Raw genomic sequence first — 26,230 nt, 5'->3', positions numbered from 1 at the left:
TTGAGCGACGGTTTAAACACCAAAGCTAGTGATCCCGTGGGCACTCCATCGAGAAGAACAGCGTTCGAGTGTGTATCTGGGACTAATTTTTTTTATTCCTTCAAAAGAGCTCGTTTTCAACAAAACAATTTTACAAACTAGCGGGTTCTTGGCTATACTCCATGCGTATTTAAGTTTCTTTCGCATAAAACCCACCACGAGTGCCCTTTTAATTGTACAATGTAATTTAACCCTCTCTGACAGCAGTTGCCTTCTTGAAAACAATTAAATGACGCAAGTTATTGCTAGATATCGACACAATGCAGTATCCAGGAAGTTCCCAAAAAATTGTACGTTATTTAATCGAATCGTTGCATAGGAAGTTCCCAAAAATCTGTACGTTATTTGATCGAATCATTACATCTTTGCAAGCTATTTCTCTCTGGTAATGCAAGATGCAAAAACTGATTGCGACCTGCATGGTGAAAACAGAGATGCCTTACGCCTTGCAGCTGAATAAGACAAAACTAAAACGAACGAGATGCTAACTACATCTGCTAAAATACGCTAAATGCGTTCGTCAGGAAGCCGGCATACGATGCGTTAGCGACGACAACGAAGTCGTAGCAAAACAAAAGATCGATCTAATGAGCAGAACAATAGCTCTGCATATGCATTTTCAAACTTCTTACATTCCTTGGCCGCCCTCTGCAAAACAACAACGTGGAACCACCAAATTTGCGCAATTTCGACGGCAAATAAGTCAAATAATTTCAGTTTCCACTTGGAACTCAACACTGCTCACATGCGTTAAGCTGAAGGTCAGATGTGGTGCCATAAGAGACGATAAAAACTTCTTTCAACAGCTGAAAGTTCAAGAACATTTTTATAAACGTTTGAAACCCAGAATTTTATAAACTTGAAAGCCTACCAAGTGCAAGATTACAAACACAATCGCAGAATATCATCATTTCCACAACCGCAACTCTTTTGAGGCTTCTTCAGAGGAAAGGGTGAACTAGTAGCTTTGTGGATGTATATTACTACCTTTCTGTGTTATACGGTGTGTGTACTACGCTGATGATGTTTAAACCAACGCTCACATTCCATATATTTCACCTGGCACTGTCTATAATTCAAGGATAAACATGAGGTTCGGACATATTTCAGAAAGTTGTCATTGCCTATATTTATCTTAAGTAAATGAGGGGCAGGTTTATGTTAAAAGTTCTCGTAGTTGATTTATATCAAAATGCATCATCATTTCCGAGTAATCGATTGGATTAACGACCCCCTTGAATATGAATTATTTCCTGAACAAATTATACCAAACAGATCTAAGTGGAGTACATAAAGAACTGCGGTTAAAAATATGGTAACCAAAGATTTATACGGCTAAAGAATAGGAACTTTCATAGGTCGTAAATTCTTGAAAACCATGCCTTTAGGTGCTGGCTTTTATGCCAGAATGACCTGCCAGTACATGTTTTCCTCTGTTTCCAGTTTTTGCAAGGCAAAAAGGTTCTCCCAACGCCAGTAAATATTTCACTCAAAGCCATAATTATATTTTTGAAAAAAGGTTTCTTTCATGCTATTGTCCCATACAACACAATCCCTCGCCAACGCTAATCCACGCCCCTCCTTTTCCTCCCACTCACGCGCATTTCTTTTTGTGACCATGCATGGCAAAACGTGTCTTAACGTTTTTTTTTTTACGAGTCAAGTGAGCTATTATATAAAGCATATCTAGAGACTGCCATCGTTAAGGTCAAATTGAAGACTTAGTTGATTTGAGTGCGTTTTATACATTACCATTTGGTCTTAGCCAAGTCTCAAAAAAATTCCTTCAGTGCCGCCCAACGCTCTTAATGTTACGTATGATGCACGATCCTTCGCAGTAGATACCGCTATTTATGCAATAGCGAAAATCAGACCTGAAAAAAAATCAGGCCTGTACGGGATTCAAACCACTGACCTCTGCGATACTAGTGCAGCGCTCTACCAATTGAGCTAACAAGCCATCTGGGAGCAGGCTGTTAATTTGATTCGTAATAAACCCGTGATTCTGATGTATCATCACGGGTTTATTACGAATCAACTTAACGGCCTGCTCCCACTTGGCTTGTTAGCTCAATTGGTAGAGCACTGCACTAGTATCGCAGAGGTCAGTGGTTCGAATCCCGTACAGGCCTGATTTTTTTCAGGTCTGATTTTCGCTGTTGCATAAATAGCGCTATCTACTGCGAAGGATCGTGCATCATACGTATTTAATACCGCAGTTCAAAATATACGAACTTCATATATTTATTGTATCTAGCTCTTAATGTTGTTAATTAATATCCATCTGTCGTTCATAAAAGGCCACTGGCCTTACATAAAGCCAGAAAAGCTGAGAAATACTTTTCAGTACAATGACTCTTGTGGTTTATTGATTTATTGGTTGATTTACCTACTGAATAATTTTTGATAGATTTCTTGATCAACACATTGGGAGAGTTTGACATCACTTACCCAACTGAGTTAGATCATCGTGATGAGGTAATCGATCACGTGACAACCCTTTCCAGCCATCGACGTCGCCGAAGGAGTCTAACAGAAGAAGCTGGGCCTATCATCTATCAGGTATCACCTGTGCAAACGATCGGAAAGAGTTGCTTTTCCTTCTCATGTGACTCGCGTCTTATTACTCTGAGACCATCAAAACTTCAAGCACATTTTAGGATATTTTTTGACAAGGATATAATTCTGTCTACAATGAGCACGAAGAAAAACATGCTTGGTAAATTAGTTCGCTGAGGCACAGGTACACCATAATAGGAAGATAAAACTGAAAAGGAACGAGAAAGGAAAAGAATGGAGAAAATTGAAAATAGGACGGATTAGAATACTCATATACTAAAGAATCGCAAACTGTAACGGGACATGGGTAAGTTTTTCGTTGGTTGCAGGTTTACCCAGAGACTTGCATTCAGGTTAAGCTTAGGCTTGTAAATGATAGAAGCTTACCAAAGACGGCATATGGTATTTTAATTGACGAAAAATCACGCGTTTAAATCGACTGGGGATAAATGCTTCTTGATGTATACTTCATGGCACCTTTGGTTATCTCTCTACTGATAGATCTCCTGTAAATATCCACTTGTCTTTCCATCGATAATTTAGAGTACAATGTGCCTATTCTTTGTTTCTGCAGGTCCAGTTTAAAGGAAAGACCATAAAGTTAAACCTACGAATAAACACAATGCTTTTCGGATCAAATTTCACTACCGAGCGATACAAAGAAGACGGTACCATTGAAAGAACCAAATCCTCAGACCTTCACTGCTATCTTGTGGGAGAAACAGAGTCATTTTACAGTAGCGTGGCTATAAGTGATTGTGATGGACTGGTTCGTATTGTATACGTGCACTTTTATTGTTCTAGAAATAGTGACGTCAAAATAAGATCGGGAAACATGACGAGCTTTGCTCAAGAAAAAAATTCTCAGCAGGCATCGTAAACTGATGCCGAGGTTTGGGGAAGAAGGCGTTGGGTGGCTGTCATCACATTAATTACATCACAATGTAATTATACAGATTGGCGTCCACGAATCCACGAGAGATACGCGATTGCGTGCGAGTTAACGCGGGGTCATCTGTTGGCGATGAAAATCAAAATCATGAAATGAAATGAAGTTTGTTGTGCGTGTAATGGTCATAAAATACTGCGTTTTCTCTGTTTCTGCCTGTTTCCTTATAACGACATTTTTAATCACGTAATCTTTCAAAGATCCTTCCTTTTCACAGAAGAGGCAATACCGGCGAGGCGCCGTATTCGAAAAGCCTCTCTTTCGATTATTTAGGTATGATTCTTTCGCTTGGTTTGCCATAAAACAGTAACAAAAGATATCGCAATTTTCATGTGCCGTACGACCTGAATAACAACCGTATCAAATTTCCAGTATTGCGTTACTTGGTGGATCGATCAGTGATCACGCTTTGCGATCGTAGTACACGATGTTATTGTTTTGGAACAAAACCTGTGGCGGTCGCACGACTTGGCCTCGTATCCTGGTTAAATTCTTACCAATATTGTAATATTAAACCTCGACGAGATTTTTCATGTCGAAATGTCGAAAAGCATCATGTTTTCGATTTCGAAACCATTCGAAATGAAGTCATAGAGGCAGTCGGATTTTCGACGTGCGGCTTTCCACCGGCTAACTTAACCACGCAGAGTCTTTGCAGGATTACAAGTGCCACACTTGACCCTTGCAAGCATTGGTATCTACTTTTGAAAGAGGTATGTGACGTTCCCTTGCGTAAATATTTCATATGCGATGTATTTAAGATATTTCCCGACGAAATCCAAAGTGTGGCGACACGGGAACTTCAGCCGGCCAACTCATCGTTCGGAGTAGTGGGGTTAGCCAGGATTCCCGACCTCGTTCACGTTGTGTTCACGTTCTGTCTAATAGCTGGTCTATCTTCTTCGTAATAAACAATCCCCGACGAACTTATTAAATCTGCGGGATTTATGACTATCGTAAATCTGGTGAACTCCGCCACGCTAGACTTTGAGCCCGAAGGCGCGAAAAATTTATCTTTTGGCGCCAAACTCAGTCACGACTCCGAAGAGCTCGCTTCCTAACTTACCGAAAGATCAGCTAGAGTAAATTCCCTTGGAGTGGAACTGAAGAAGCTTCGAACACAGATTTCTCATCTCGAATCAGCATGGAGTCAATTTTACAGACCCTTTTTTCCACCTCAATGTTCGTACCTTGTCGTGGTGAGGTGTCTTGAGTGCCTCAATGACCAATTGCAATACAATGCCTTTAAAGAATTCAGCTTCAGTTAGTGGGCTGTATTTTCTGCAAGGTAGAGGCCAGACTAACACGGACTTTGTCGTTGTAGTTATTGTTATGATTATTATAATTATCATTATTATTACTGATTTTGTTATTGTTATCATTATCTTTATGATTGTGATTGAATCATTTTCAAAATGAAATAGGCTGCTCAATGAGGATGGCATGCTGAGGCAAGTAGATTTTCATTTATTTACCCCCCCTCCCCCCAAGTAGAAATTCAAGTGTTTCTGATAGTTTTTCTCTTCAATAGATTGTTAGAATGCAGAAGATTTTCTAAGACACATTGTACAGAGGGCTTGTCTTAAGTAGTTGTTTTCTGATTCAAAACCACCTGCCTAGTTCTGTTTCTCTTGGGTAGTTAGTCCATGGACTGTTGTTATCTGATGGCAGAACTAACAGGTGGATCTGTTTCTCTTGGGTGGTCAGTCCATTATGGGCTGTTGTTATCTGATGGCAGAACCACCAATCTGTTCTGTTTCTCTTGGGTAGTCAGTCTATGGACTGTTGTTATCTGATGGCAGAACCAGTCCCTATTTTTTTCAGCTCTATACAGTCAGTCTTTTATGGACAGTTATTTTTATCTGATGGCAGTTTTAGCTTGCTCTTTTTGTTTTGAAAAATGTGTTGCTTATGCTGTTTGTCACGTATCATCTGTTATTAGTCGGAGGCACTTTGGTCAATCAATGCTATCATTGTCTTCATTATTATTACAATTGTTAATTCAGCTGCTACTCTTCTCTCTTTGCCACAGGGCCCACTACAGACAGCACTAGCTTAATGAAGTCCCAAAACCTTTCACAATGAGCCAACTCAAGAATTGCAGTCCTGAACAGTTTTTGGGGTTTTCCTGGCTTTTCTTGAGATTATTTTGTCTCAGTTTCAATTACTTGGATACTCATTCAGCTAGACCAACAATAACACCATTTTGTTCATAGATAACATTGAAATAATCATAATAGTAATATAAATGATGATAATAATGATTTGTTATTGTTATCATTATCATTATCTTTATGATTGTGATCATCATTTTCAAATTGAAATAGGCTGCTCAGTGAGGATGGCATGCTGAGGCAAGTAGATTTTCATTTAATTCCTCCCCCCTCCCCCCAAATAGAAATTCAAGTGTTTCTGATAGTTTGTCTCTTCAATAGATTGTTAGAATGCAGAAGATTTTCTAAGACACATTGTACAGAGGTCTTAAATAGTTGTTTTCTGATTCAAAACCACCTGCCTAGTTCTGTTTCTATTGGGTAGTTAGTCCATGGACTGTTGTTATCTGATGGCAGAACTAACAGGTGGATCTGTTTCTCTTGGGTAGTCAGTCCATTATGGGCTGTTGTTATCTGATGGCAGAACCACCGATCTGTTCTGTTTCTCTTGGGTGGTCAGTCTATGGACTGTTGTTATCTGATGGCAGAACCAGTCCCTATTTTTTTTTTCAGCTCTATGCTGTCAGTCTTTTATGGACAGTTATTTTTATCTGATGGCAATTTTAGCTTGCTCTTTTTGTTTTGAAAAGTGTGTTGCTTATGCTGTTTGTCATGTATCATCTGTTATTAGTCATGGGGTGACTTTGGTCAATCAATGCTATCATTGTCCTTAGTATTATTATTATTAATTCAGCTGCTACTCTTCTCTCTTTGACACAGGGCCCACTACAGACAGCACTAGCTTAATGAAGTCCCAAAACCTTTCACAATGAGCCAACTCAAGAATTGCAGTCCTGAACAGTTTTTGGGGTTTTTCTGTCATTTCTTAATTTGTTTTTGCCCCAGTTTCAATCACTTGGATACTCATTCAGCTAGACTAACAATAACACTATTTTGTTCATAGATAAACATTGAAATAATCATAATAGTAATATGAATGATAATAATAATGATTAGATTAATGGAAATAATCATAGGAATTATAACCATCAGGATAATGAACATTATTTCTCTAACTATTGTAAATATTTTTATCATTAGTATTATTATTATTATCATTATTATTGTTATCATTGTTATTATTATTATTATCATTATTATCATTATTATTGTTATCAATGTTATTACTATTTCCATCATGAATTATTAGAGATGCTTGGAAAAAAATGATCTATAGTTCCCTCCAACTCATTATTCTTTCAGTTAAGTGAATTAAGACTTTGTGAACAGTTACTGCTTTATTCTGTCATTCCTGATGACCATAGAAATGGTGAAAGTCCACAGATATTATCCCTCTAAGAGTTTCTCCAGGTGTTTTTTTTTCCTCTGAATTTGGTTACAACAGAATGAAGGGCATCAGAGTATAGTGCGCCCAGCTAGACATGAATTGCATTAATATTACAGGGTCATTTTGCTGTATTCAGGGTTTAATCTTAGCCTTCTACAGACAAGTTTGTTCCTCTAAATGCAAAACACATTTTATCGTTTTTTAAAACAAACTTACAAAAACTGCCAAGAAACAGCTACTAAATTTATGGAAACATGACGAACAAGTCAACTAGACTGTGTACTACACATCATTGAAATCAAAGTATCACTTTAGGAACATAAAATCGCAAGGTTAGTTTCCCATTTTTAGTGCCTGAGAAAAGATCAGGCCACCAGATTACTTCAAATTCTCTGGTTGCTCGTCCATCTCAATTTCCAACAACCATTTTAGTTTACTGGGTGAGAATCGTGCTTGATTTCTTGCCCCATGCTCTTTAATTGGCCGCCTGTAAAGCTTGTTGAGAGTTTAACAGCTACTACTTGCAGCAACCTCCATATTCCCCCGATAGCCTTTCTTAACTCTAATGGTACAGAACTTTGATGACTCAGACCAGAAATAACATCATTCACTCTACCATCCCTGTAATAAAAAACTTTGGATTTTTTTCTCCATACAGGGGGCCGCAAATGTATTTTTACCCTCGCACGTTTATAAAAGCATTCGGCATGCCTGCTAACAAAGCTTGGATGTATGTTTCAGGAACTTAGTATCTTTCAATTCGACACCATTTGCCTGAAACCAAAATAATAATTACGAAAGTTAAGAGATTATTTACTTCTGGAGTGAAATGTACTAAATGATTTGCCCTTTCAAACATAAACCTGAGTTATCAGGTTTTGTCAATCACAAAATTACACGCCGGGTTATTAGTATTCCTTGGGGACCTTCCTATATTATCACAAATATCTAAGACAAGCAGGTCATTTAGCCAGGTAATCTATGTCAAAAACCGCGCTGTACAGCACTTAGAATTATTTTCCTCATTCATTTTTCTCACACTGCAACTTCGCGTACTACACAATTATTACTACGCAGTCATATCTGGTGTCCAATTGGGAGAGCTTATTATTTTTGTTTTAGAGGTGAATTGCGATTTCTTGTATGTCCCCTATTTCGTCGAAGAAAAGCTCGATCAAATACTGAAAGTAATGAGTAAGTCACTATGAACAACTAGTGCAAAGTGACAGCACTATCGAGCCAAACTGAGAACTGTTCTTTAATGATTTTTAACATGAACCACCAATTCTTACTATTTTTAATTTCTGCGTTTTAATAGACTTTGACATGTTCTTGAGAAGATATTAAATCGGTTAGCGCTGTTGTTCCCTTCTAAATTATTTTGGTGGAAGCGCCTCAGAAGACACTGGTTTAACTAAAACCATGTTGGGCGACGTTATATTTTGACTGTACAACCCGCAATTAAATTTAATTTTAACAGCTATTCGAGTGTGTGAAGAACGGAAAAGAGCAAAATTACATATCATCGGCCTTTCGATGTACGGACGAATTAAAACTTTTTACAATTCCACTTATCCATTGCTTGTAACTGATAGACCTTGTCCTTATTCTTGCGGGAGGTCGTACGATCTGTTGTCCATTGTAGAACTTGGCAAACTTAGCGCACTTCTTCGAGCGCAACAATGTGATCTTTCGATTCTCTATCTCACTAGCGCAGTTGTTGTGTTGAACATGGACGAATAATACATCGCAGCGTGTCTTGTAGATAGCTAGAGATGCCATGCATGTTTAGGATAAGCGCTGAATATGGACGAGCGTTAAAGCCGCCACTGAAAAAGCACAATCGACCGTTTTTCATTGTAAGGATCAGGTCTTTCACACAGCTGTCAGAATTAAAGAGAGGAAGAACGTCGATCTCGCTCACCTAAGTAGCGAAGTACACCACGAGCGGCGACGATGATCAAACACCTGGAAGATCACCGTGGTGTCCCTCTACTCTTTGGTATCATAACCAAGAGCGAGCCCTTTCGACTTGTCACTAAGTTTTACGGTTTATAAAACAAAGGCCCCGCTCTACACAAAGCCTTAAAGAATGAAACACTAGAAAAGCTTACTTAGCTTGGAATTATAAAAATTTCCTTTCTTAAAAATCGAAGATTTTCATGGTTTCCGTAACTTCGTATTTTTCCAAATTTCCTCTTTTACATGTTATGCCGTTTTGCATTTTCTTCAACGTATAATTTGGTTCAGCGTCGATCATTTATCATCCTTAGAAGAAAATATTCTGATCTTTACGTTTAACTATAAAATTGCTTTGGCTTACATTGTGCGCATAAAAGGAGCGTTAAATTAAACATGAGTTGATTCCACGCGAGGGTTTTACCTGGAAAAATGCCTGCACACGAGAGACACCGACATTACCGCGTGTCCCTTTCTGGAAAACATTCGTGTTATGACAAGAAAGGTCAGCTTAAGGGTTTTGGGTTACCCAAACTATGCAATTTTGACGCCGAAAAGTGCCAAAAAGTAATTACAGAAATTTCATCCGCAACACCTTGAACGTGCTGTGGGCGCGAACTGAGATCTTCTCTTACAGTTAATAATTGCCAGGCGGAACTCAGATCCGGCTTAGCCTAATTTGCATAAATTTTTTTGGTGGGCAAAGCTCGTCATGATGGGCTTCCTTTGAGAAAACGGAAGGGTAAGGCCTTCGCTAAGAGAGGACCGCTAGTGGATGTTTGAGTGTGCTCTATTTGGAGAGTTATCAGTGATTAGAATTCCTGTTAATAACGATCGCTAATGTATCGTCGGTTAATGGTCTTAGAGATAATAATTCAGTGGTTAAAAAAAAAAGAAAATTTCTTTCTCTTTTCGAAGGCAGGAATCATAGATCTCGGAAATGACACAATTTATATCGAGCCTGTGCTTAACACAAGCTTGATGACGCATCGAGGCTGGACCAGACCAGGCAGACCCCATCTGATGTATAGAAAAGCTGTCCTGGAAGGAGCAGATCCACTCAACTTGGAGTCTGACGAGTTTCAATCGGAGGACTACCCCACGGGACTGAAAGGTTCGTCGAAATAATGGAGCCTCATTTTAGATTTTTTATGAATAAGTAAGTTCATTCCTCTTGACATTAAGAATTGAATTATAAGCTGTAAACACGGGTCTAACCCTTCTTTTCTAATCATTTTCACTGCATTACCGCCGTAGGGTAGGACAAGAACGGAACATATGCGAACCATGCGAGTAGTCCACCCAATAAATCCCACCCATCCTACCCCAGGGGAGGGCATCCATCACACAGTAATCTCGTGCATGGGGAATTAACGTCTCCTACCCCTAACCCTGTAGGAGACGGGACCTCCCTTTATTCGTCCCTATCCGAGAAGACTAGAATATCTAACCATTTCTTGATGTTATAGAAAAGTAGCATATTCTTCTCAATCATTTTAAGACTTTGAGTGTTGGTCCGGCCGGAGTTTGAACCCTCGACCTCCCGCACAACAGTCCAGCGCTCTATCCATTGAGCTAACCGGGAGGCGGTTAGCTCCATGGATAGCTTGTATATGTGCCGGTTCTTGGCACATATACAAGACTGATGGAACTTTCGCAAGAGACTTGGGTATTGCGTCGAAGTTTTTCTAAGACTTCTTTGCAGAAGCTTGACGACCGAACCTCTTGAAACGTAAAACACACTCATAAGAAAGGCAGATAAACAAAGCATATTATCTCAAGGAAGCAATAAGAGCCTAAAGCAAAATCATCCAATTGCTTAAATCTTTGCTAAGTGTAAGCGAGCAGGTCGTCATTGGTGCTTTCCAGACCAATCACAGCGCGAAGTAAAGCAGAAAATTAAAAATTGCTCTCTGTAACCTACAACAAAGCCTTTGCAGCAGATAACCCGGCATAGGTTCTGCCGGTGAAGAGACGTTAGCGCGAGTACTTTGAAAAATATTGGGCGAGGAGTGGCGCCCATATATACTGGGTTATCTGAGCGCCTCAACAGCAGACTACCTAGTATTGCTACATTTAGGGCCCAATATGATAAACGCGACAGTTCCTTTGTAGTTCACGCACGTCCCTAAAATCTTTGCATAACCATTTCTTAAACTAAGGGCAGCAGCTGTAACGGTTAACATTATTCTTGCTAATCGTTTTCGGTGCCCAGACGACGTGTATTTAACATTCCAATGAAAATAAAGAATGACAAAAATACATCAGGATAAAAAACAAACAAAACAAATAGCTATCATCACACATTCTGACCTCCCAGTGAGAAAACTTTCATTTTTTATCACATTCTAATTATTTGAGGCGATGATAATTCTTTTAATCAAATGATTAACTTTGTTGATTTGTGGAGTGCCCTTGTTATTCGAAATATTTCTATTTTCTTCTGGAACAATTGGGTAAGATGTATAACTTTGATGCGCATGACAGAATCATAAGCGTAAACTCGCGCAGATGTATCCCCACGGAAGCCAATACAGTCCTTAGTATGCCGCCAATAAACCCGAAAAGATAGAACAGAACTTTTATAGAGGTTATTATGGGTTGACTCTTATCTCTGTTTGTTCTAAATACGCTAAGTTATTCAACCAAAATGTTTGTCTTATGGTCGGCCTTCGCATTTACACGTGGCTTGCGGTGTAAAGTCGGGTCAAAGATAGTGAGCGAAGCATAATCCACTTCCAATACGATTTGTCGCGGAACTATAGTTTGTCATCACCTCACAGGATCTTACTATCTTGCCGACAGATCCGGATAAACTGCTCTAAGAAGTACATTTGCATCAGACTGATGACTAGTCATTAAGTATCCAAATCTTAAAATATCACACAAGCATTATTTCCAATATTTATCGATAGCGTTCGTGACTGATAAGCAAATCTCCTCATTATTACTGTGATTATATAAGGTATGCATCATTTTATTACTTTCAAAAACATAAAAATGTTGATGCGGTACGTTTATCACAAAGCTTTTAAGTAGATCGGCACTCTCTTTATTGTTGCTGTGTTCATCAGAAAGCAAGTCACTAGTATTGGAATTATAATCCTCTTAAAGGAAAAGCATGTTCCAAAATCTGAGTTATTTGTTCACAGTTGAATAAAAGGATTGTACTTTGACCCGCCGATGACATCCAATAAAGAAAGAATCTTCGTGGGTAAACTTAAATTACAGCAACAGCAGAAAAGAAGCCGACGAAAATGAATCCGGGCTGTGATGGGATTCAAACCCGCGCCATGTAGACACTAATTGGTTTTCATCTTCGCTATCTAAAATGTGTACAGAAATTTACTTCTTACGGCGTTTTGAAACGCTTCAGGGTGGTTGGCTTCAAGTGCACAAAATTCGACACAGTTTGAAGATATTTCGATAAGATGAACGCACAGTGAACTTCCCCGAAACAAATCGAATATTCACGCGAGTTTGACCATTTCTTGTCTCATATATTGAACAAATAAGTAGTGTAAATTTAAATTTTCCCAGAGTTTGAAATAGGTCTGTTTCTGTCATGGTATTTGATAACTTTTGAAATAAAAAGAATGCCATGTAAAACGTCTTCACGTGGATGTGATTCACTAGACAAAGAAGAGACCTTTCATGGCTCAATTATAACTAAGTATGTATTTAGTGCAATCTGTCACTCAAACGTTGGCTTGTTGAGCCGCTTCGCTGTTGGTTTATAAATTCCCAACCCAACTCCCCGAATCAATGGCATTAACATCATCATCATCATTAACATCAACTTTGGGCCGAGTCATCAATTTAAACAGTTCAGCGGTCTAGAGTGGACAAAATAACTTGTCTCTTTTTAAACAAACTTCGGCTGGTCTAGTTTGGGAACTATCTTTTGCTAAGTATTTTTCACCCCTATTTCCCCCCTCCGACCCTCCTCCAGCTCCCCTCCCCCCCCCCCCCCCCACTACTGTGACCCAGGCTCGTTTTCAGAACCTTGTTTCAAATACAGGTCGAGTCTGATCTTAGTCCTTGTTCTTTGTTGCTCGAAAGGTTCTTGCCTGGGTTTTAGAGTTTTCTTACCACTACAAAAACCTACTCTCCATAATCCAATTTGATCTGAAGACAGTGGATGCGCGACAAAAAATTCGATATTTCTCACTTCTTTTATTTTTCTTTGATGATTCCGTCACCTGCAAGATCTTAGTGCTTTGCGGCTTCACTTCCCAGTGCTTAAAATGAGTCCCTCATCAGACTCCATTGGAGCAAAATTAACAAGGAGAGTCATTCAGTGATGTTTCACTGTTGACCTCCACACATGTTAAAACGCTTTTCTTGTAGCGGACGGCGAACCGAGTGAAGCCGAAGCAGCTCGTTCAGTACGCGCTTACCTTCAAATAATAAACCACTCTGGCCGAGCGGTTAAGGTGATTTGATATACATTCATCATCCTTGATAATTTTAAGAGGGATACCTTTAGTTAGAACGTTAACAGTTCATTCATGACGAGCACTCCATAAAAATTTCCGCCAACATCGAGCAAAGATCGACTAAAACTAGCGAAAAAGGACTATTCCTTTGAAAATTGACCGGTCTGGCAAGTCAGATCCGAACAATGGTAAACGCTCCTAATGTCAAATGTAAATTGTTTTGTTCCATGATTATCCTCAGTAAATTTAACCCTACTCACATCTTCATAAAGGAACTCACTCAGTATTTAATCTGTTGTTTCGTTTGTAACGCTCACTCCAATAACCATTGTTCAATCGATATCATAAACTCAGTTGAAAAAACCAAATTATCTTCTAATACCCCCACCGACGCAACACCACAGTTTCTTCAGACATTTACCACATTTAGTTCACTTATGTGTCAATCAATCAAGGAAGTAAACAATTCGCCTTGGCCAAATAAACAAAGGTTGATAAGGCATTTTTTAAAATGTGGTATATTTTCATTAATGGCAGCTTTATTATGTCTACGAGGGAAAAGAAAATTTCTTTGGAATCTTAAGAAAAAGAGCATCACTGGACCTAGATACTTATACGGCTCATGTATGGGTAGCTAAAGACTTCGACACTGGCAAAGAGCTCTTTCTCAATAGGAAAGGGCTTTACACACCATCAACAGGCACCAGTGCTGACAAACCAGCCAAAGTCTACGTCACCGTACCATGTGAGTTACACGTCAAGTTTTATATGGAACACAGCGTCAAACGTAGGGCATGCGTGAGGGTCTCGATTTTGCGCGCTTGCGGGCCAATTTTCGGCGCAAATTTTTCTAAGGAAAACATTAGAAGCAACTTACTGCTTTCTCGCAAAATAAGAGTTAGAAATCTGTGAAAGGAAAAAAATTTGGAAAAGGACAACGCGAGACTTTTTGAACACAAAGGGTATTCAAGTACGGGTACCCTTTTGATATATCTACCATTCTGTTTTGAGCTTTACCAAAAAATTACATGCTCCTATGTGAATTACTGGCTTGTGTTTTTTCAACTGTTGTGAGATAACTTGGTTCTCACTACGTGAATAGAACGTTTGCACATGCGCAGATGTTTGACCGTTGTGTTCATATAAAGTGGTTGGACTTATTGGCTTTGGTAACTATTATTTTTAAGGAGAATTAGAAGTCGTATGAACTTATTGGCCCATTTCTGCCTATCTAGATTATTCTGGTTTTCACAGAGAAACACCACTAGGTGTTGCGCTAAAAGGAGTATTAGTATATCAAAAATAACATGATTAGCCTCTTAGGGTTGGTTTTTAACCTTTGATTATGCGTTGACCTTTAAATCTTGCTGAAAACCCATCGAAGTCTATTGAAGGAATCTACACACCCCCTGTCATTCTTTCCATATGACGCGAGTATTTTGTCTTTTTTAGCTGGACTTAAGCTTCCCGATCCCCTCGGTCCCTCTGAGCCAAACAGCCACGTGACTTTCATCAACAAATCAAATCGCTTTGTTAAGGTGAGGCGTCCTTTACGTCTTGTCGATATTCTAAACTAAAGGAAAAGGAGTAGATCTTCCTTATATTCAGTTCTTCCAAGAAAGAAAAACACGAATTGGGAATTGGTAGGTGAGTTATTAAAATAGAGTAGATAAACAAACGGGTGATATCTAGTGTTTTCATTCAATCCTGAGCCAAGCTCCTGCTTTACTGGCAGAATGATAAGCAGACTGCGTTCTGCGTTCAAGTGCAAATTCCCCAATAATTGACCAAAAACGCATTAAAAAATTTTGACGTGTTAGATTTCCATGGCTGTCCATCAATGAACCAAGAAGATTCAATGGAGGTTCTTCCATTTGCTCCGAAACCGAAAAGAATGCGAAACTCTGCCCTGTCGTGCACTGCACTGTTTTCTTTTAATCTTTTAGTCGCTTCAGATGATGTCTTCATTTAACAGAAGACGTGGGGTTATGTCTGTTTCACATATGTTATAAGCAAGTTCTGCAAGATCTCAGACATTTTTCTTTGTATGACTTTCTCTCTTTAATGTAGCGACGGAGACTTCTTTATGTTTTTGTTCCTTTCCTTTGATCGTGATCCCCACGTGATAAGTTATCCTTACGAAGAGTTTCTTGACCTGGGTTAATTTTCGTTTCTTTTCTTCTCTTGTAGATTTACTACATCGAGGGAGGCGACACGACATTTTTTACCAATTTTTCTCCTGCAGAGGAAATGCATGTGAATACTTACACCTCTCATCGGTGGTTTGTCAGGGACCTGGATACAAACAAAGCACTTCTTGTGAACGGACAAAAACACTACATTCCGCGGAAATCTCATATCAATCGTAGGCTACGAGTTACCATTGCTGTGCCAAGTTCGTGATGTTTTTGCCGCGTAATTAATGCATTATGTTTAAAGTGACCCAGAGTTTTTTGATGATAATGACGATGATGATGATGACGATGCTGCAGCTGATGATGATAATTTTGATGATGATGATGTGCAGCTGACATGACATATTTATCCCTCCAGTCTTAGGGATCAGGAGATTTTCCATGAAAGTGTATCCATAAAATCTTAATGACCAGCGTATTTTTGTGAATATGCCTCTCACTTCTATATGAGCGTTATTCATTTATTCTAGAAAGCCAGTTCCGAGATGCACGGACTCTACTCACGTTTGGTACTCTCATGTTAGGGGGATATCAAATGTTTGCGACGTACGTGCATACCAACTGACCCGACTGCTTTGTTAAGTAGCGATCTCTATTGGTTTCACAGGTACAATTTCTCTGCCTGATATGAAGTTCCCTGAAATGATCAAAACCCAGCCAAAGTACATAGAAGTCATGGTAGCCGCCGACAGTTCTGTGGTGCAGTTTCATGGCAAAGAGAAAGCTGAGAAATATATCTTGACGTTGATGAACATAGTAAGCATTGCGCTCCCTGAAATTCTTTCAGTTCTTTTTGATGAACACTCCTTAAACTTACTGGAAAATTGAAGGATGGGCCAGCAAAACCCAACCGAATTACAAAAAATTGATTATTCTTCATAAGGCTGCCGGCATATCTGTACATATATGCTTTGATAATATCGCTGGTGTTTTCAAATGCTGTTCCTTTGAATTATTATTTGGAGGGTTCCTAAATCGAATGTAACCAAACAATTCATTGAGTGGTTTGAACTGAGGAGTAAAAGTTGAGTATGTTGTGCGATTGCCCGTGCTAGAGCAGTCATGGGAAGATAATTTGGTTTTATCACCTGAATTGATAATATCAATTGCCACCGTATAGAGATATTCTTAAGTTGAAGTTTCGAGGATTAGCTCTCCTTTATTCGTTCTGACGGTCTGCTAACGCTCGATACGTCAGCTTTAGAATCTCTTTCTGATAGCCTATTTCCATTCAGAAGATAACAACAAATTGTTGTTATACTTCACAGACGTTGCACCACAGTCTCTCTAGAATTGTTGATAATTATGATAATAATTAATAATTAACCATATCGTTTCTGAGAAGGACTGTTGTCGGCAGTACTGACTTTCATTTCCACAGCCTGAGCGGAAGCGGAAGTCGATAGTAGAATCAAGGCTTGACTTGACTAGACTACCTTGACTCAGATTCATGACTTCCATTCAGGAGGTCGAAAGGTCAATTGTCGACAATAGTCCTCTTCAGAACTGCTCTCACCCGTAGTTTACCGAACACGATCAAGTGAGACTCGTAGAGCTGGTCCATTTGATAAGACTCTCTTTTTTCATCGGTGAGGTGGTTGTGATAGCTAGAATATCACCATCATGGTGACATAACTATGTGTGTAACTGTCCTTTTCCAATGGTTCCATTGCCTTAGGTCTCCAGAATATTTCAACACAAGTCAATTGGTGCTCCTATCTATTTTGTGGTCGTTGAACTTGTTCTCCTGGAAAGAGACCCGGTAAGACACTTTTCCAATTGAGGGTCAGTGCTTTATAGAGTGAAGTTTTCTCAAAAACACGTTTACTTAGGCAAAATAGCGGAAAGAAAGTTTGCTTTTGCTTAACTTTTTCGCTCTTTTCCTTGAAACAAATTGTAGCAGTTGAGGTAGTAAGAGCAGTGGAGATCAATCTATTTTGCGGAAGAATAGAGAAAATATTTCTTTCTCTCTTTTTAGAAGTTCATTGGTCATAAATCCATTATATCGCTTTTCTCGTTTGTTTGTAAGTTGCTTCCGGTGCTGCCACGTCATTAATTTCATCATTCAACTAGCAACTGAAGTAAAGTGGTCGCAAATATCGGACATGGGCGACACGATTCGTGTCGTAACTAAGCTGTCGGGTATCCTTGCCAAAGCTAAAATATATTGCAATTATTTGTTGTATCTTAGAAAGAAATCAAAATTACCGGCAAACCGAAGGCAAGCTTATCAAGTGTGTGTTACTGGGGCCATAAGAGGAGGAGAGGCTTTGACAAAGTCGACAAAGAGTTTTACGATCAGACAGTGTTTATAACAAGGTAATACCCTTTCAGTTGTTCTTTATCAGATGCATATTGGGTGATCTGAGTGAACGTAATCTGCGAGCGAGATGTTGCTTACATCGGATTCTGCCTTTCTGGTCATTTGTGGTTCGGGGGCACGTACGTACACTCCAGAGACACAAGCTCCAGTCCCAACTGCATGAAAATACATCTACGTTACCTTCCCATTTGCGTCACCTTTATAGAAGGGACAACTCTCTTTAGGGGACTTCAGGTGTCGCCTGATCAGAGAGTAAAGCAAATGTCTTTTGATCATTCTTTCAATGCTATGTGGGGTTTCAAAATATTCCACAGCAGAATGTGTCACTTAATTTGGTAAATTCTTTGAACCCGAGCAAATGTGTCACTTAATATTGGATGCAAAACGTATCATTACTTGAAAGGAACTCCAATGCTAATCGTGCATGGGGCTTAACTAATGCTGTTTTTCTTGGTATCTTTATCTTTTCACAGAAAAGACTTTGGACCTTCAGGTACTAAACTTAGTTGAAGCAGTTTGTTTTCGCCGGACTGGTCTGTTGAGAGATATGTGCTTGAATATACACTGAACACTTTTATGGGCCGGTTATTAAAGCAAAGTTTAGCCGTTGTTTAACGAATCCGCGTTCTAAACTATCTTAATTTTAGCCGAACCTTTTATCTGAACAATTATTTTTATGAAAAGCGTAAAGAGGGCCGAAAATGAACACTGGAATGACAGTAAGTTACCCTCTTATGGAGAGTAGGGACCTTAAGCAGTCAGGACGGCAACGCCAAGGAAGACTTCGATTAAAAAATGAATTTCTACTCTTAGTTAGAATTTTAAAAATGGCTGCATGAGCTTACTGTCTCATACGACGCCACAGCTCAACTTCAGCATGACGTATAAAAGCAGCGTTGAGTTCCAAATGGAAATTAAAATAATATGCCGTCGCGGTTTCGGTTCGCAGACGACGCAGAATTTGGCGATTTCACGTTGTTGTTTTGAATAGTACGGCTAAGAAATGTGCAGTTTCAAAATGCACGTGCTGGGCTATTGTTCTGCCAATTAGATCTCTTGTTTTTCCACGTCCTCGTTTCCGTCGCCGTCGTAGTTGTTTAAGGTCCCTACTACTTGAAGCCCGCTGCTTTCGTAAAACCGCGGTTTGGGTTAGACCTCCTTTAAATAACCGGCCCTATAACTATTCGCTGTCGTTCGTTAATGGAAACTGATTGCAAGCCAATTAAACCAAGTTTTCGTCGTTTTCTTATTTTTTAAGTTGGAGGGCTTTGTTCGTCGGAAGTAGTCTTGTCAGTTAGAAATTAACCTTTCGATACTGCAATGTTAACTAGAATGTTATTACGAGAATCGGAAAAGGTGGAGGCAAACTCGAAAGATGTTGTTAAGGTCTCCAGATGTGTCGGTTTCAAATCTGTTATTGCCGTTGTCAGTTCGGAAGTGTTAAGGGCATAACACATGAAAAGCATTCCTTATTGGTATCTACCAGTGTTTAAACCATCCCATATCTAAACGATCTAAATAAGTACGACTAGTAAACCAATAAACTCGCCGACCTCTAGGTTACGCCCCACTGCACGGCATGTGTTTTCGAGTACGAAGCTGCACTCTGAACGAGGAAGACGGATTTACCTCATCATTTATCATCGCTCACGAGACAGGACATACGTAAGTTGTAGTTCATAGCACTTCGTTTCTTATGCAACATGCACTGAATCTTCGTTACGCATCAAGCGTTGTGAATGTTGCTTAGTTCAAAGAGCTTGGTAGTTGCCGATGTATTTTGCGCGTGAAATTTCAATTTCAATAAGCCGTAGTCCAAGTTTCTAGTTACACTGATAAACCAACCAAAAACATGATACTTTCTTTAAATTAACAGGTTAGGAATGGAACACGATGGAGTGAACAACAACTGTTCTAAAGACGTCATCAATGGCAGTATAATGGCGCCTCTGTTGCGATCCCGGTTTGACCGGTTTTACTGGTCTTCTTGCAGTCGGCGAGATCTGATTACGAAACTCAGGTAGGTCACAAGACTATGCAATACCATTAGTAATGAATTGGTTGGTTGAATTTTTGATTATGCCCAATAAAGAAAATATTTTATGCCTTATCATCTCGCCTCGCATCAAATTATCTCAATTTATCTCACCTCTCCCCTTTACAAAGAAAATCAGATTTTTTCTAATTATTTTTGGTCGTCTTAAAAAGTTCTTTTTCTTTTTTTTCCCTAGAGGTCTGTGGTGTATAGATGACGTACCATTTAGAAATAAAATACCATACTTGAAGAAGCTTCCAGGCCAGATTTACTCTATTGATGAACAGTGCCAGCACGAATTTGGTCCAAACACCAGATACTGCAACGGAGTAAGTTTAATAAGTTCATTTTGTGCGATACAAAACACCGAAGGAAACATAGATCAATGATAAAACTCTCTTAGGTCTTGATGAAAGGCTTATTCGAGGTGGTGGTCGTTTGGTCCTTTCGTCTTAAAAAAGTAGGCGTATTGTTTTAGTAGTTTATCGTGTACGATCCCTCTTCTTCACCATAATTAGAGCTGTTTTTCAAATAAGTGTCGAAATTACCCTATGATAATTTTGGTTTTGCTTAACTTCGATCGGCGATTGGTCCTGTAAACTCGCGCAACCTCCTCAATCAATGAGATTCAAGACTAAAACCAGGAGTGATTTGGAACTTAGGTTTCCTGCATTTCATGCAGTTTACCTGTTTTTACTAAGAGTTCTTATTAGCTAATGATGACGTCAACCCTCGCTCTGATTGACTGTTGTGATTACTTTGGTTTTTCTGGTTTTCCTCCCCTCCCCCCTCCCCCTCACTTTGTCACTCGTCCCAAATCTTCCATCCGTTCAATATGGCAACCTAATATTCGCTGCGCTGAATCCCGCGCTTGAAAACACAAACTACCGCCTGCAAGCTGGCTAGGTTTTTCAAAACTCCAGTTAAAACTGGTCTACCCCTGTTCCTTTATGCTTTATTCTTTCTCCTTTACTGCCTGCAAACAGAACTATTGTTTTTGACGCCTTTTCGCTAGTTAAACGGATGTTTAGGTCTCAGTAACGACTGAAGTTAGCTCAGCTAAAGTTCTGTAGTTGTACTCTTTCGCAAAATATAATTTAGATTTTTTATTTTCGCTTCCACTTGGCAGATGAAACGCGATCCGTGTAAAGAGCTATGGTGCAGCCGTTTGTCCTTTTCCACTTATATTGTCGGCTTTTGTAAAACACACAACCGTCTAGTGGCCTTGGAAGGAACGAAATGCGGAGTTGATAAAGTAAGATGGGAATTACGTTCTTCTGATTTATTGTAGGATATACTATATGTAGTGAACATTGCAGTAATGCCGAGTAGCTGTGTCTGAAACACTGTAAACTTTAGATATACATTTAACAAACGCTCCTGCCTTATCCGTCACTAATGAGCTTTCGGCTGTTACAAGAACTTATTCTACTTAACAAGCTGGGTTTTGCTGAGAAATAAGACTTGGTTAAGTATCAAGTATCGCTCCGAAGAAGGGCTAACGCTCGAAACGTCAGCTTTTGTAATCGTTACGGTGGCCAATTTACCATTTCAACTTTGATGATATATCCAAATTATCTCGTTACCCCCACCGACGCAGCCCCAAACAGTTTCTTTAGAAACTATCGGCCTTTATCAATATAATGGTTATACTCTTCTAGTTATGTGCTCCGCATAATCCTTCGCGATATTGCCTGTTCTAACGGCTTTCTGCTACGATCTGGTTAATGTAAACATTTTATTCTTAAGCATAAATAATGTCACAGGCATCTCCAACGAACTTAACGCTCAACGTTCTTTTAACCTTTTAACCTTGCGTTGTCTCAGTTACAAGGCGATCATTCAGTGCGTATCTAGGTCAACCCAAGACAGGACTCTGTTTCTATATGTCATTCAAATAGCGACTGTATCCAGAACAACTGAGTGTTTCTTTTCACCAGTGGTGTCGACTTGGAAAATGTGTTCCGGTGGATGACGATGAAGACGTCAGCATTCCCCTGCCCCGACCGACAGTAAAACCAATTCATGGCGGCTGGAGTGAATGGAGTGAGTTCAGTGAATGTTCAAAATCCTGCGGTGTAGGGATCCGTTACCAAACAAGAAAGTGCAACAATCCAGCGTAAGTATGAGCACAATTTTTAAGAATTCAGCCAATATTTAGCACTGTAGGTAAGATCGAGAAGACATAACGGTTCCCATTCACAGTTATGATGGGCGTGCGCGATGTGACGCAGTTATGATGGCCGTGCTCGATATGTCGATTATGCACCTAGTCTTGTACCCAGACCTTTTACGGACAAACGGTTGTAAGGTTCATTTAAGTTACAGTGACACGGTAGGAGCTAGGTACGAGATTATTATGCACCCCACAATCTAAAGAGTGTCATTGTTCTCTGGAATAAAACCAGGTAATTATCAAGATTGGCTGTTACTTTGAGTTTTTTTCATATGATTGCCTCTAATGTTTCTTGCGAGACATTTCACGAAGAGGGTCACGGACATCTTAGTTTCACCAACTTCGAGTATTCAACCAAGTGTTCGCAGAAAGGGTGCTAGTTTTTTAACAAATCTAGACAAACGGCGGGAATAAGTTTTTGCTGGTGTCAAGAGCCCATTTCTTGGAGCGTTCACCTCCCGTACGGCATTTTCACAGAACGGTTTATTTTTAGACCATCTTTTCCCGGGAAAGAGGCTACTCGAGCTCGCTAATAACGAGTCAAGTTATAAATTAATTACGCGCTAATCGTGATTGGTCGCAGAACCTCCGTGGGGAATCCTATTTCGCGATAAATTCAAACAAAGAAATAGACTTGTCTGTGAAAACACTGTGACATAAACAAAGGCAGTTGAACACTTTAAGTAATGGACTCTTGCTGATGTGTAATGCTTTTATGAGTGCGGGTTTCGAGTTTGGCTTTGTCGTTTGATTTTAATTCTGGAGGAACCGAAAATTAGCAGCCTTACTCGAAGGGCCTGATGCAATTCTGTCAGTTTTCCGAATTGAATTATCATAATAATTTTTACGGAGAGAACATTCCAACCAACTAATTCTGAGGAATAAAAAGTAGCCTAACTGACGAAACCAATAATCTGGTGCTGTAACCTTTTACTCAGAAAGATAATAATGGTTCAGAAAAATTATTGGTTTTTCTCGTAGGCCTCAAAACTATGGGAGACCTTGTGAAGGAAAGAATGTTAGATTTGAACTTTGTAATACTCAGGTACGTTTGCATAACATCTGTTGCGTCATCAACAGCATCGTAAATGCTGCTTACTGATAGCACCACGAATAAGAACCACACATGCGCGTAACGTACACCTACGAACTTGAGAACTTTTGAAGTCTACCATAATGACTTGTTTGTCTTTTTCACCAGGATTGCCCAGGTCAGCTGTTTACGTTTGAGGAGTCAAGAGATGAACAGTGCAAGAGACGTGCACCTTTCATTTTACCAGATATTCCTGGCGACTGGGCAGCACATGATATTTTTAAAGGTTAAAACTAACTTTGTTCGTGGTTTATTTTTGCTGAGGTCATAAGTTCTCCTGCATGTTTGCTTTGTCATTTCCTTGTTTTTGTTCTTTTCTTTCCGAGTTTATTCCTCGAGGAGTTAAGTTGTGCCTTTTTTATGGGATAAGCGTAAATCAAAGAAAAACGATCGATATGAATTTTCCGTGAATAAGCGTCGTTTCTGTTGTTGGGATCAAAATGCCGGAAGTTAACTTTGTGGAGATAAAAGGACCTCATGGTTGAGCTTGGTCCTCGAATAACGAGATGTTTCCAAGGTTATTCTTGTGGGCAATGATAATATATATGGCGGGAATAATGTATTAGTCTAAGTATCATCTACTTTATAATTCAACAACAAATTTATGGGAAAGTTCACCTAGTTTTTGGCTAGGGAAAGAAAGATCATTCCTCTCGTAATAATTTTCATGGCGTGTAATTCGTCTTTTTCAGAATTCTTCGTCCGATGACGACTCTATTTTCTTAATACATTATGCTGTCGAACCAAACCTCATCTTTCCTGTTTAATGCCCCCTTTTAATTTCTTTTCAAATCACTCAGCGAGCATCGATTGTGACTTTGAGACTGACCTGTGCGGCTGGACAAATGATATTCATGATGACTATGACTGGAAGCAAAACAAAGGCCGCACTCCGACCGCTGGTACTGGACCCTCCGCAGATCACACTAAAGGAAGAGGCGGTGAGAAACAAAAAAAAACCTTCTTTTGGTTATTACTTTTTTTCTCAGTCGTTGTTATTGTATTAGGTCTGCAAGTTGCTTTGCAGCAAGACGATTTTTCGCTTTTTGAAGTTTGTTGCTGTTCTGCATACAAAGTAGGTCCCTTTTATTAAACTTTTAAACTCCAGCATTAAATCGGAATCGAACGAGAACAAGAACACAGAACAGTTTTATCATCACTAAGGCTCTGTTACTGTTGACAAATGTTTCTATGTACTTTGTTTGTAGGCCATTACGTATTTTTGGAGACCTCTCGGCCACTTAACCCCGGAGATGAGGCCCGTCTGATCAGTCCTTACATAGGCCTCAAGGTTGCTTGTCTAAAGTTCTGGTATCATTCGTACGGTGACGATGCGCATATGGGACAGCTTCAACTTATCATAAAAAGCGATACAGTGAGTATAATGCTGACTGCACAAAGGACTTGCATATATCTCAAATGTGGCGATGAAACCAAATGATTCGTTTTCGAATTCTTATGACCAGTCTGAGGCTGTAAGTCATGTAACAGGAACCTGTCGTCAAGGAAGAAGAGTTGTTCAAACCGTATCAGTGTCAGTTTATGGTGATCAAGCGAAATGAAAAAAGAAGAAAAATCTGCTAACTGTTCACAGGTTTCTGAATAGTCTCGAGCCTAGACATCATGAAATACGGCTGATTTCTTTCAAAGACCTCTTTTTTTTCACGTTTTATTCTCTCAGTCTTTTCAGAAAGAGATCTGCTGCAAAAAAATTAGATAAAAAAAAAAACTAGAGTTCTGGCTCCCCGTGCTGTCATTTTCTTGATATTCTCAGATGAACTTTTATTTGTTTATTCATTCTTTATTTTGCAGGGAGAAAAATTAGTCTGGAGTGTAAACAGAGATAGAGGAGACATTTGGGTGTGGAGACATGCTACAATAGTTAGTAAGCAGCCATATAGGGTGAGTAGAGTTATAGGTGTAGAGTCCTGGAGGTTTAATGCAAACTATAATTAGGGATAAGGTCATATCTTCAATGCTAATTAGATTTAACCTTGCCTTTCCTCAGCTGGCCTTGAAGGTGACTAAATTTTCACGTCTGACTAAAGGAAATCAATTTTTTTTTTGCTTTGTTATTGATGAATCTAGGCGTCTTTCTCTCTCAAGACTCAAATTTGACTGGTCAGGTCATGGTCACGGCTGATGCAGAAAATGGAACATCTAGGCAACTCGGAAAGCCGCAAAACTCTTTAACAAAAATTTATCTTTCGAATCAGCAACCCTAATCCCTATAGTATCAAAGAACGCTTTTCACTCCACTAATTCATTCTTGTTTTTCATGTTATCCTACTCCCACCAATAGAGTGGCTCCATCTTGCTGCATATAAAGCGCACACAACCCCTAATTCCTATATCCGGTCTGACGAGGGGCTAACGTTTTAAACGTCAGTTTAAGAAACTCCTTACGATGGCTAATTTACGTACATGATAAACCTAGTGAAGCAGTGAAGCAACAACACAGTTTCTTTAGAATCTTACTCCCTTTCTTGGTTACTGAGTACATGTTTTTGCAACCGCTGTCCATGTTCAATCTTGTCACACCCAATGCCCTCTTTCCCTGAGAGGAAGATAAGTGTTGCAGACTAGGCTGTTGCTTGTCAGATATGAAAATGCAAGATTCTCAAGCTCGTCAAGTCTCGTCATTTTACCCATCATTTCAATTTTGCAGATCGTATTCCAAGGAGTGAGAGGTGATGGATATCTCAGTGATTTCGCCTTGGATGATATCTCACTTGAAAATAACCCATGTGGCCTTGGAATAATGAGATTTACAGCAATAAACAACAGTATGTTCCTCTTAAACTCCAATAATTGGTATTAGAAGTACATGTAATCGTTTCTGTTCTAATTGATCAGGATGCTTATGAAATGTTGCAGGCTCAGTAAAACTTTCCGACCTCTATGTGCCTGAAAACTGTAGACACACTGATACAGGGTGTTTCGACCGCACAGTCCATCGTTT

At 39.4% G+C, this 26,230-nt stretch overlaps 1 protein-coding gene and 1 long non-coding RNA gene across 5 annotated transcripts in view; one reads left to right on the top strand and one right to left on the bottom strand.

Annotated features, from left to right (window-relative positions):
* Nucleotides 1–26,230, top strand: part of LOC111321308 (A disintegrin and metalloproteinase with thrombospondin motifs 2) — a 42,025-nt gene that overhangs the window by 2,562 nt on the left and 13,233 nt on the right. The window contains exons 4-25 of one of the 4 annotated variants that reach the window (XM_088761602.1): nt 2,450–2,601; nt 3,173–3,367; nt 9,926–10,121; nt 13,358–13,443; nt 13,984–14,191; nt 14,899–14,984; nt 15,637–15,811; nt 16,249–16,397; nt 17,320–17,403; nt 17,833–17,960; nt 18,438–18,457; nt 19,524–19,629; nt 19,841–19,984; nt 20,196–20,328; nt 21,129–21,254; nt 21,901–22,118; nt 23,157–23,220; nt 23,377–23,494; nt 24,069–24,209; nt 24,477–24,643; nt 25,081–25,170; nt 25,937–26,054. In XM_088761602.1, coding sequence (XP_088617728.1) covers nt 2,450–2,601; nt 3,173–3,367; nt 9,926–10,121; nt 13,358–13,443; nt 13,984–14,191; nt 14,899–14,984; nt 15,637–15,811; nt 16,249–16,397; nt 17,320–17,403; nt 17,833–17,960; nt 18,438–18,457; nt 19,524–19,629; nt 19,841–19,984; nt 20,196–20,328; nt 21,129–21,254; nt 21,901–22,118; nt 23,157–23,220; nt 23,377–23,494; nt 24,069–24,209; nt 24,477–24,643; nt 25,081–25,170; nt 25,937–26,054 — 2,904 coding nt within the window. Of the gene's footprint in view, nt 1–2,449; nt 2,602–3,172; nt 3,368–9,925; nt 10,122–13,357; nt 13,444–13,983; nt 14,192–14,898; nt 14,985–15,636; nt 15,842–16,248; nt 16,398–17,319; nt 17,404–17,832; nt 17,961–18,437; nt 18,458–19,523; nt 19,630–19,840; nt 19,985–20,195; nt 20,329–21,128; nt 21,255–21,900; nt 22,119–23,156; nt 23,221–23,376; nt 23,495–24,068; nt 24,210–24,476; nt 24,644–25,080; nt 25,171–25,936; nt 26,055–26,230 lie in introns of all 4 variants that reach the window. The other 3 variants (XM_088761610.1, XM_088761596.1, XM_088761615.1) reach the window with 3 other exon arrangements.
* On the bottom strand, nt 8,289–9,113 carry LOC148741497 (uncharacterized). The gene is made up of 2 exons (XR_016002069.1): nt 8,973–9,113; nt 8,289–8,877 (listed from the first exon to the last, which is right to left on the bottom strand). It is a non-coding gene; the product is annotated as an uncharacterized LOC148741497 (long non-coding RNA).

Source organism: Stylophora pistillata, chromosome 1 (genome assembly GCF_964205215.1).
Source record: "Stylophora pistillata chromosome 1, jaStyPist1.2, whole genome shotgun sequence".
NCBI classification, from domain to species: Eukaryota; Metazoa; Cnidaria; class Anthozoa; order Scleractinia; family Pocilloporidae; genus Stylophora; species Stylophora pistillata.
This window is presented reverse-complemented; position numbering and strand designations above follow the sequence as displayed.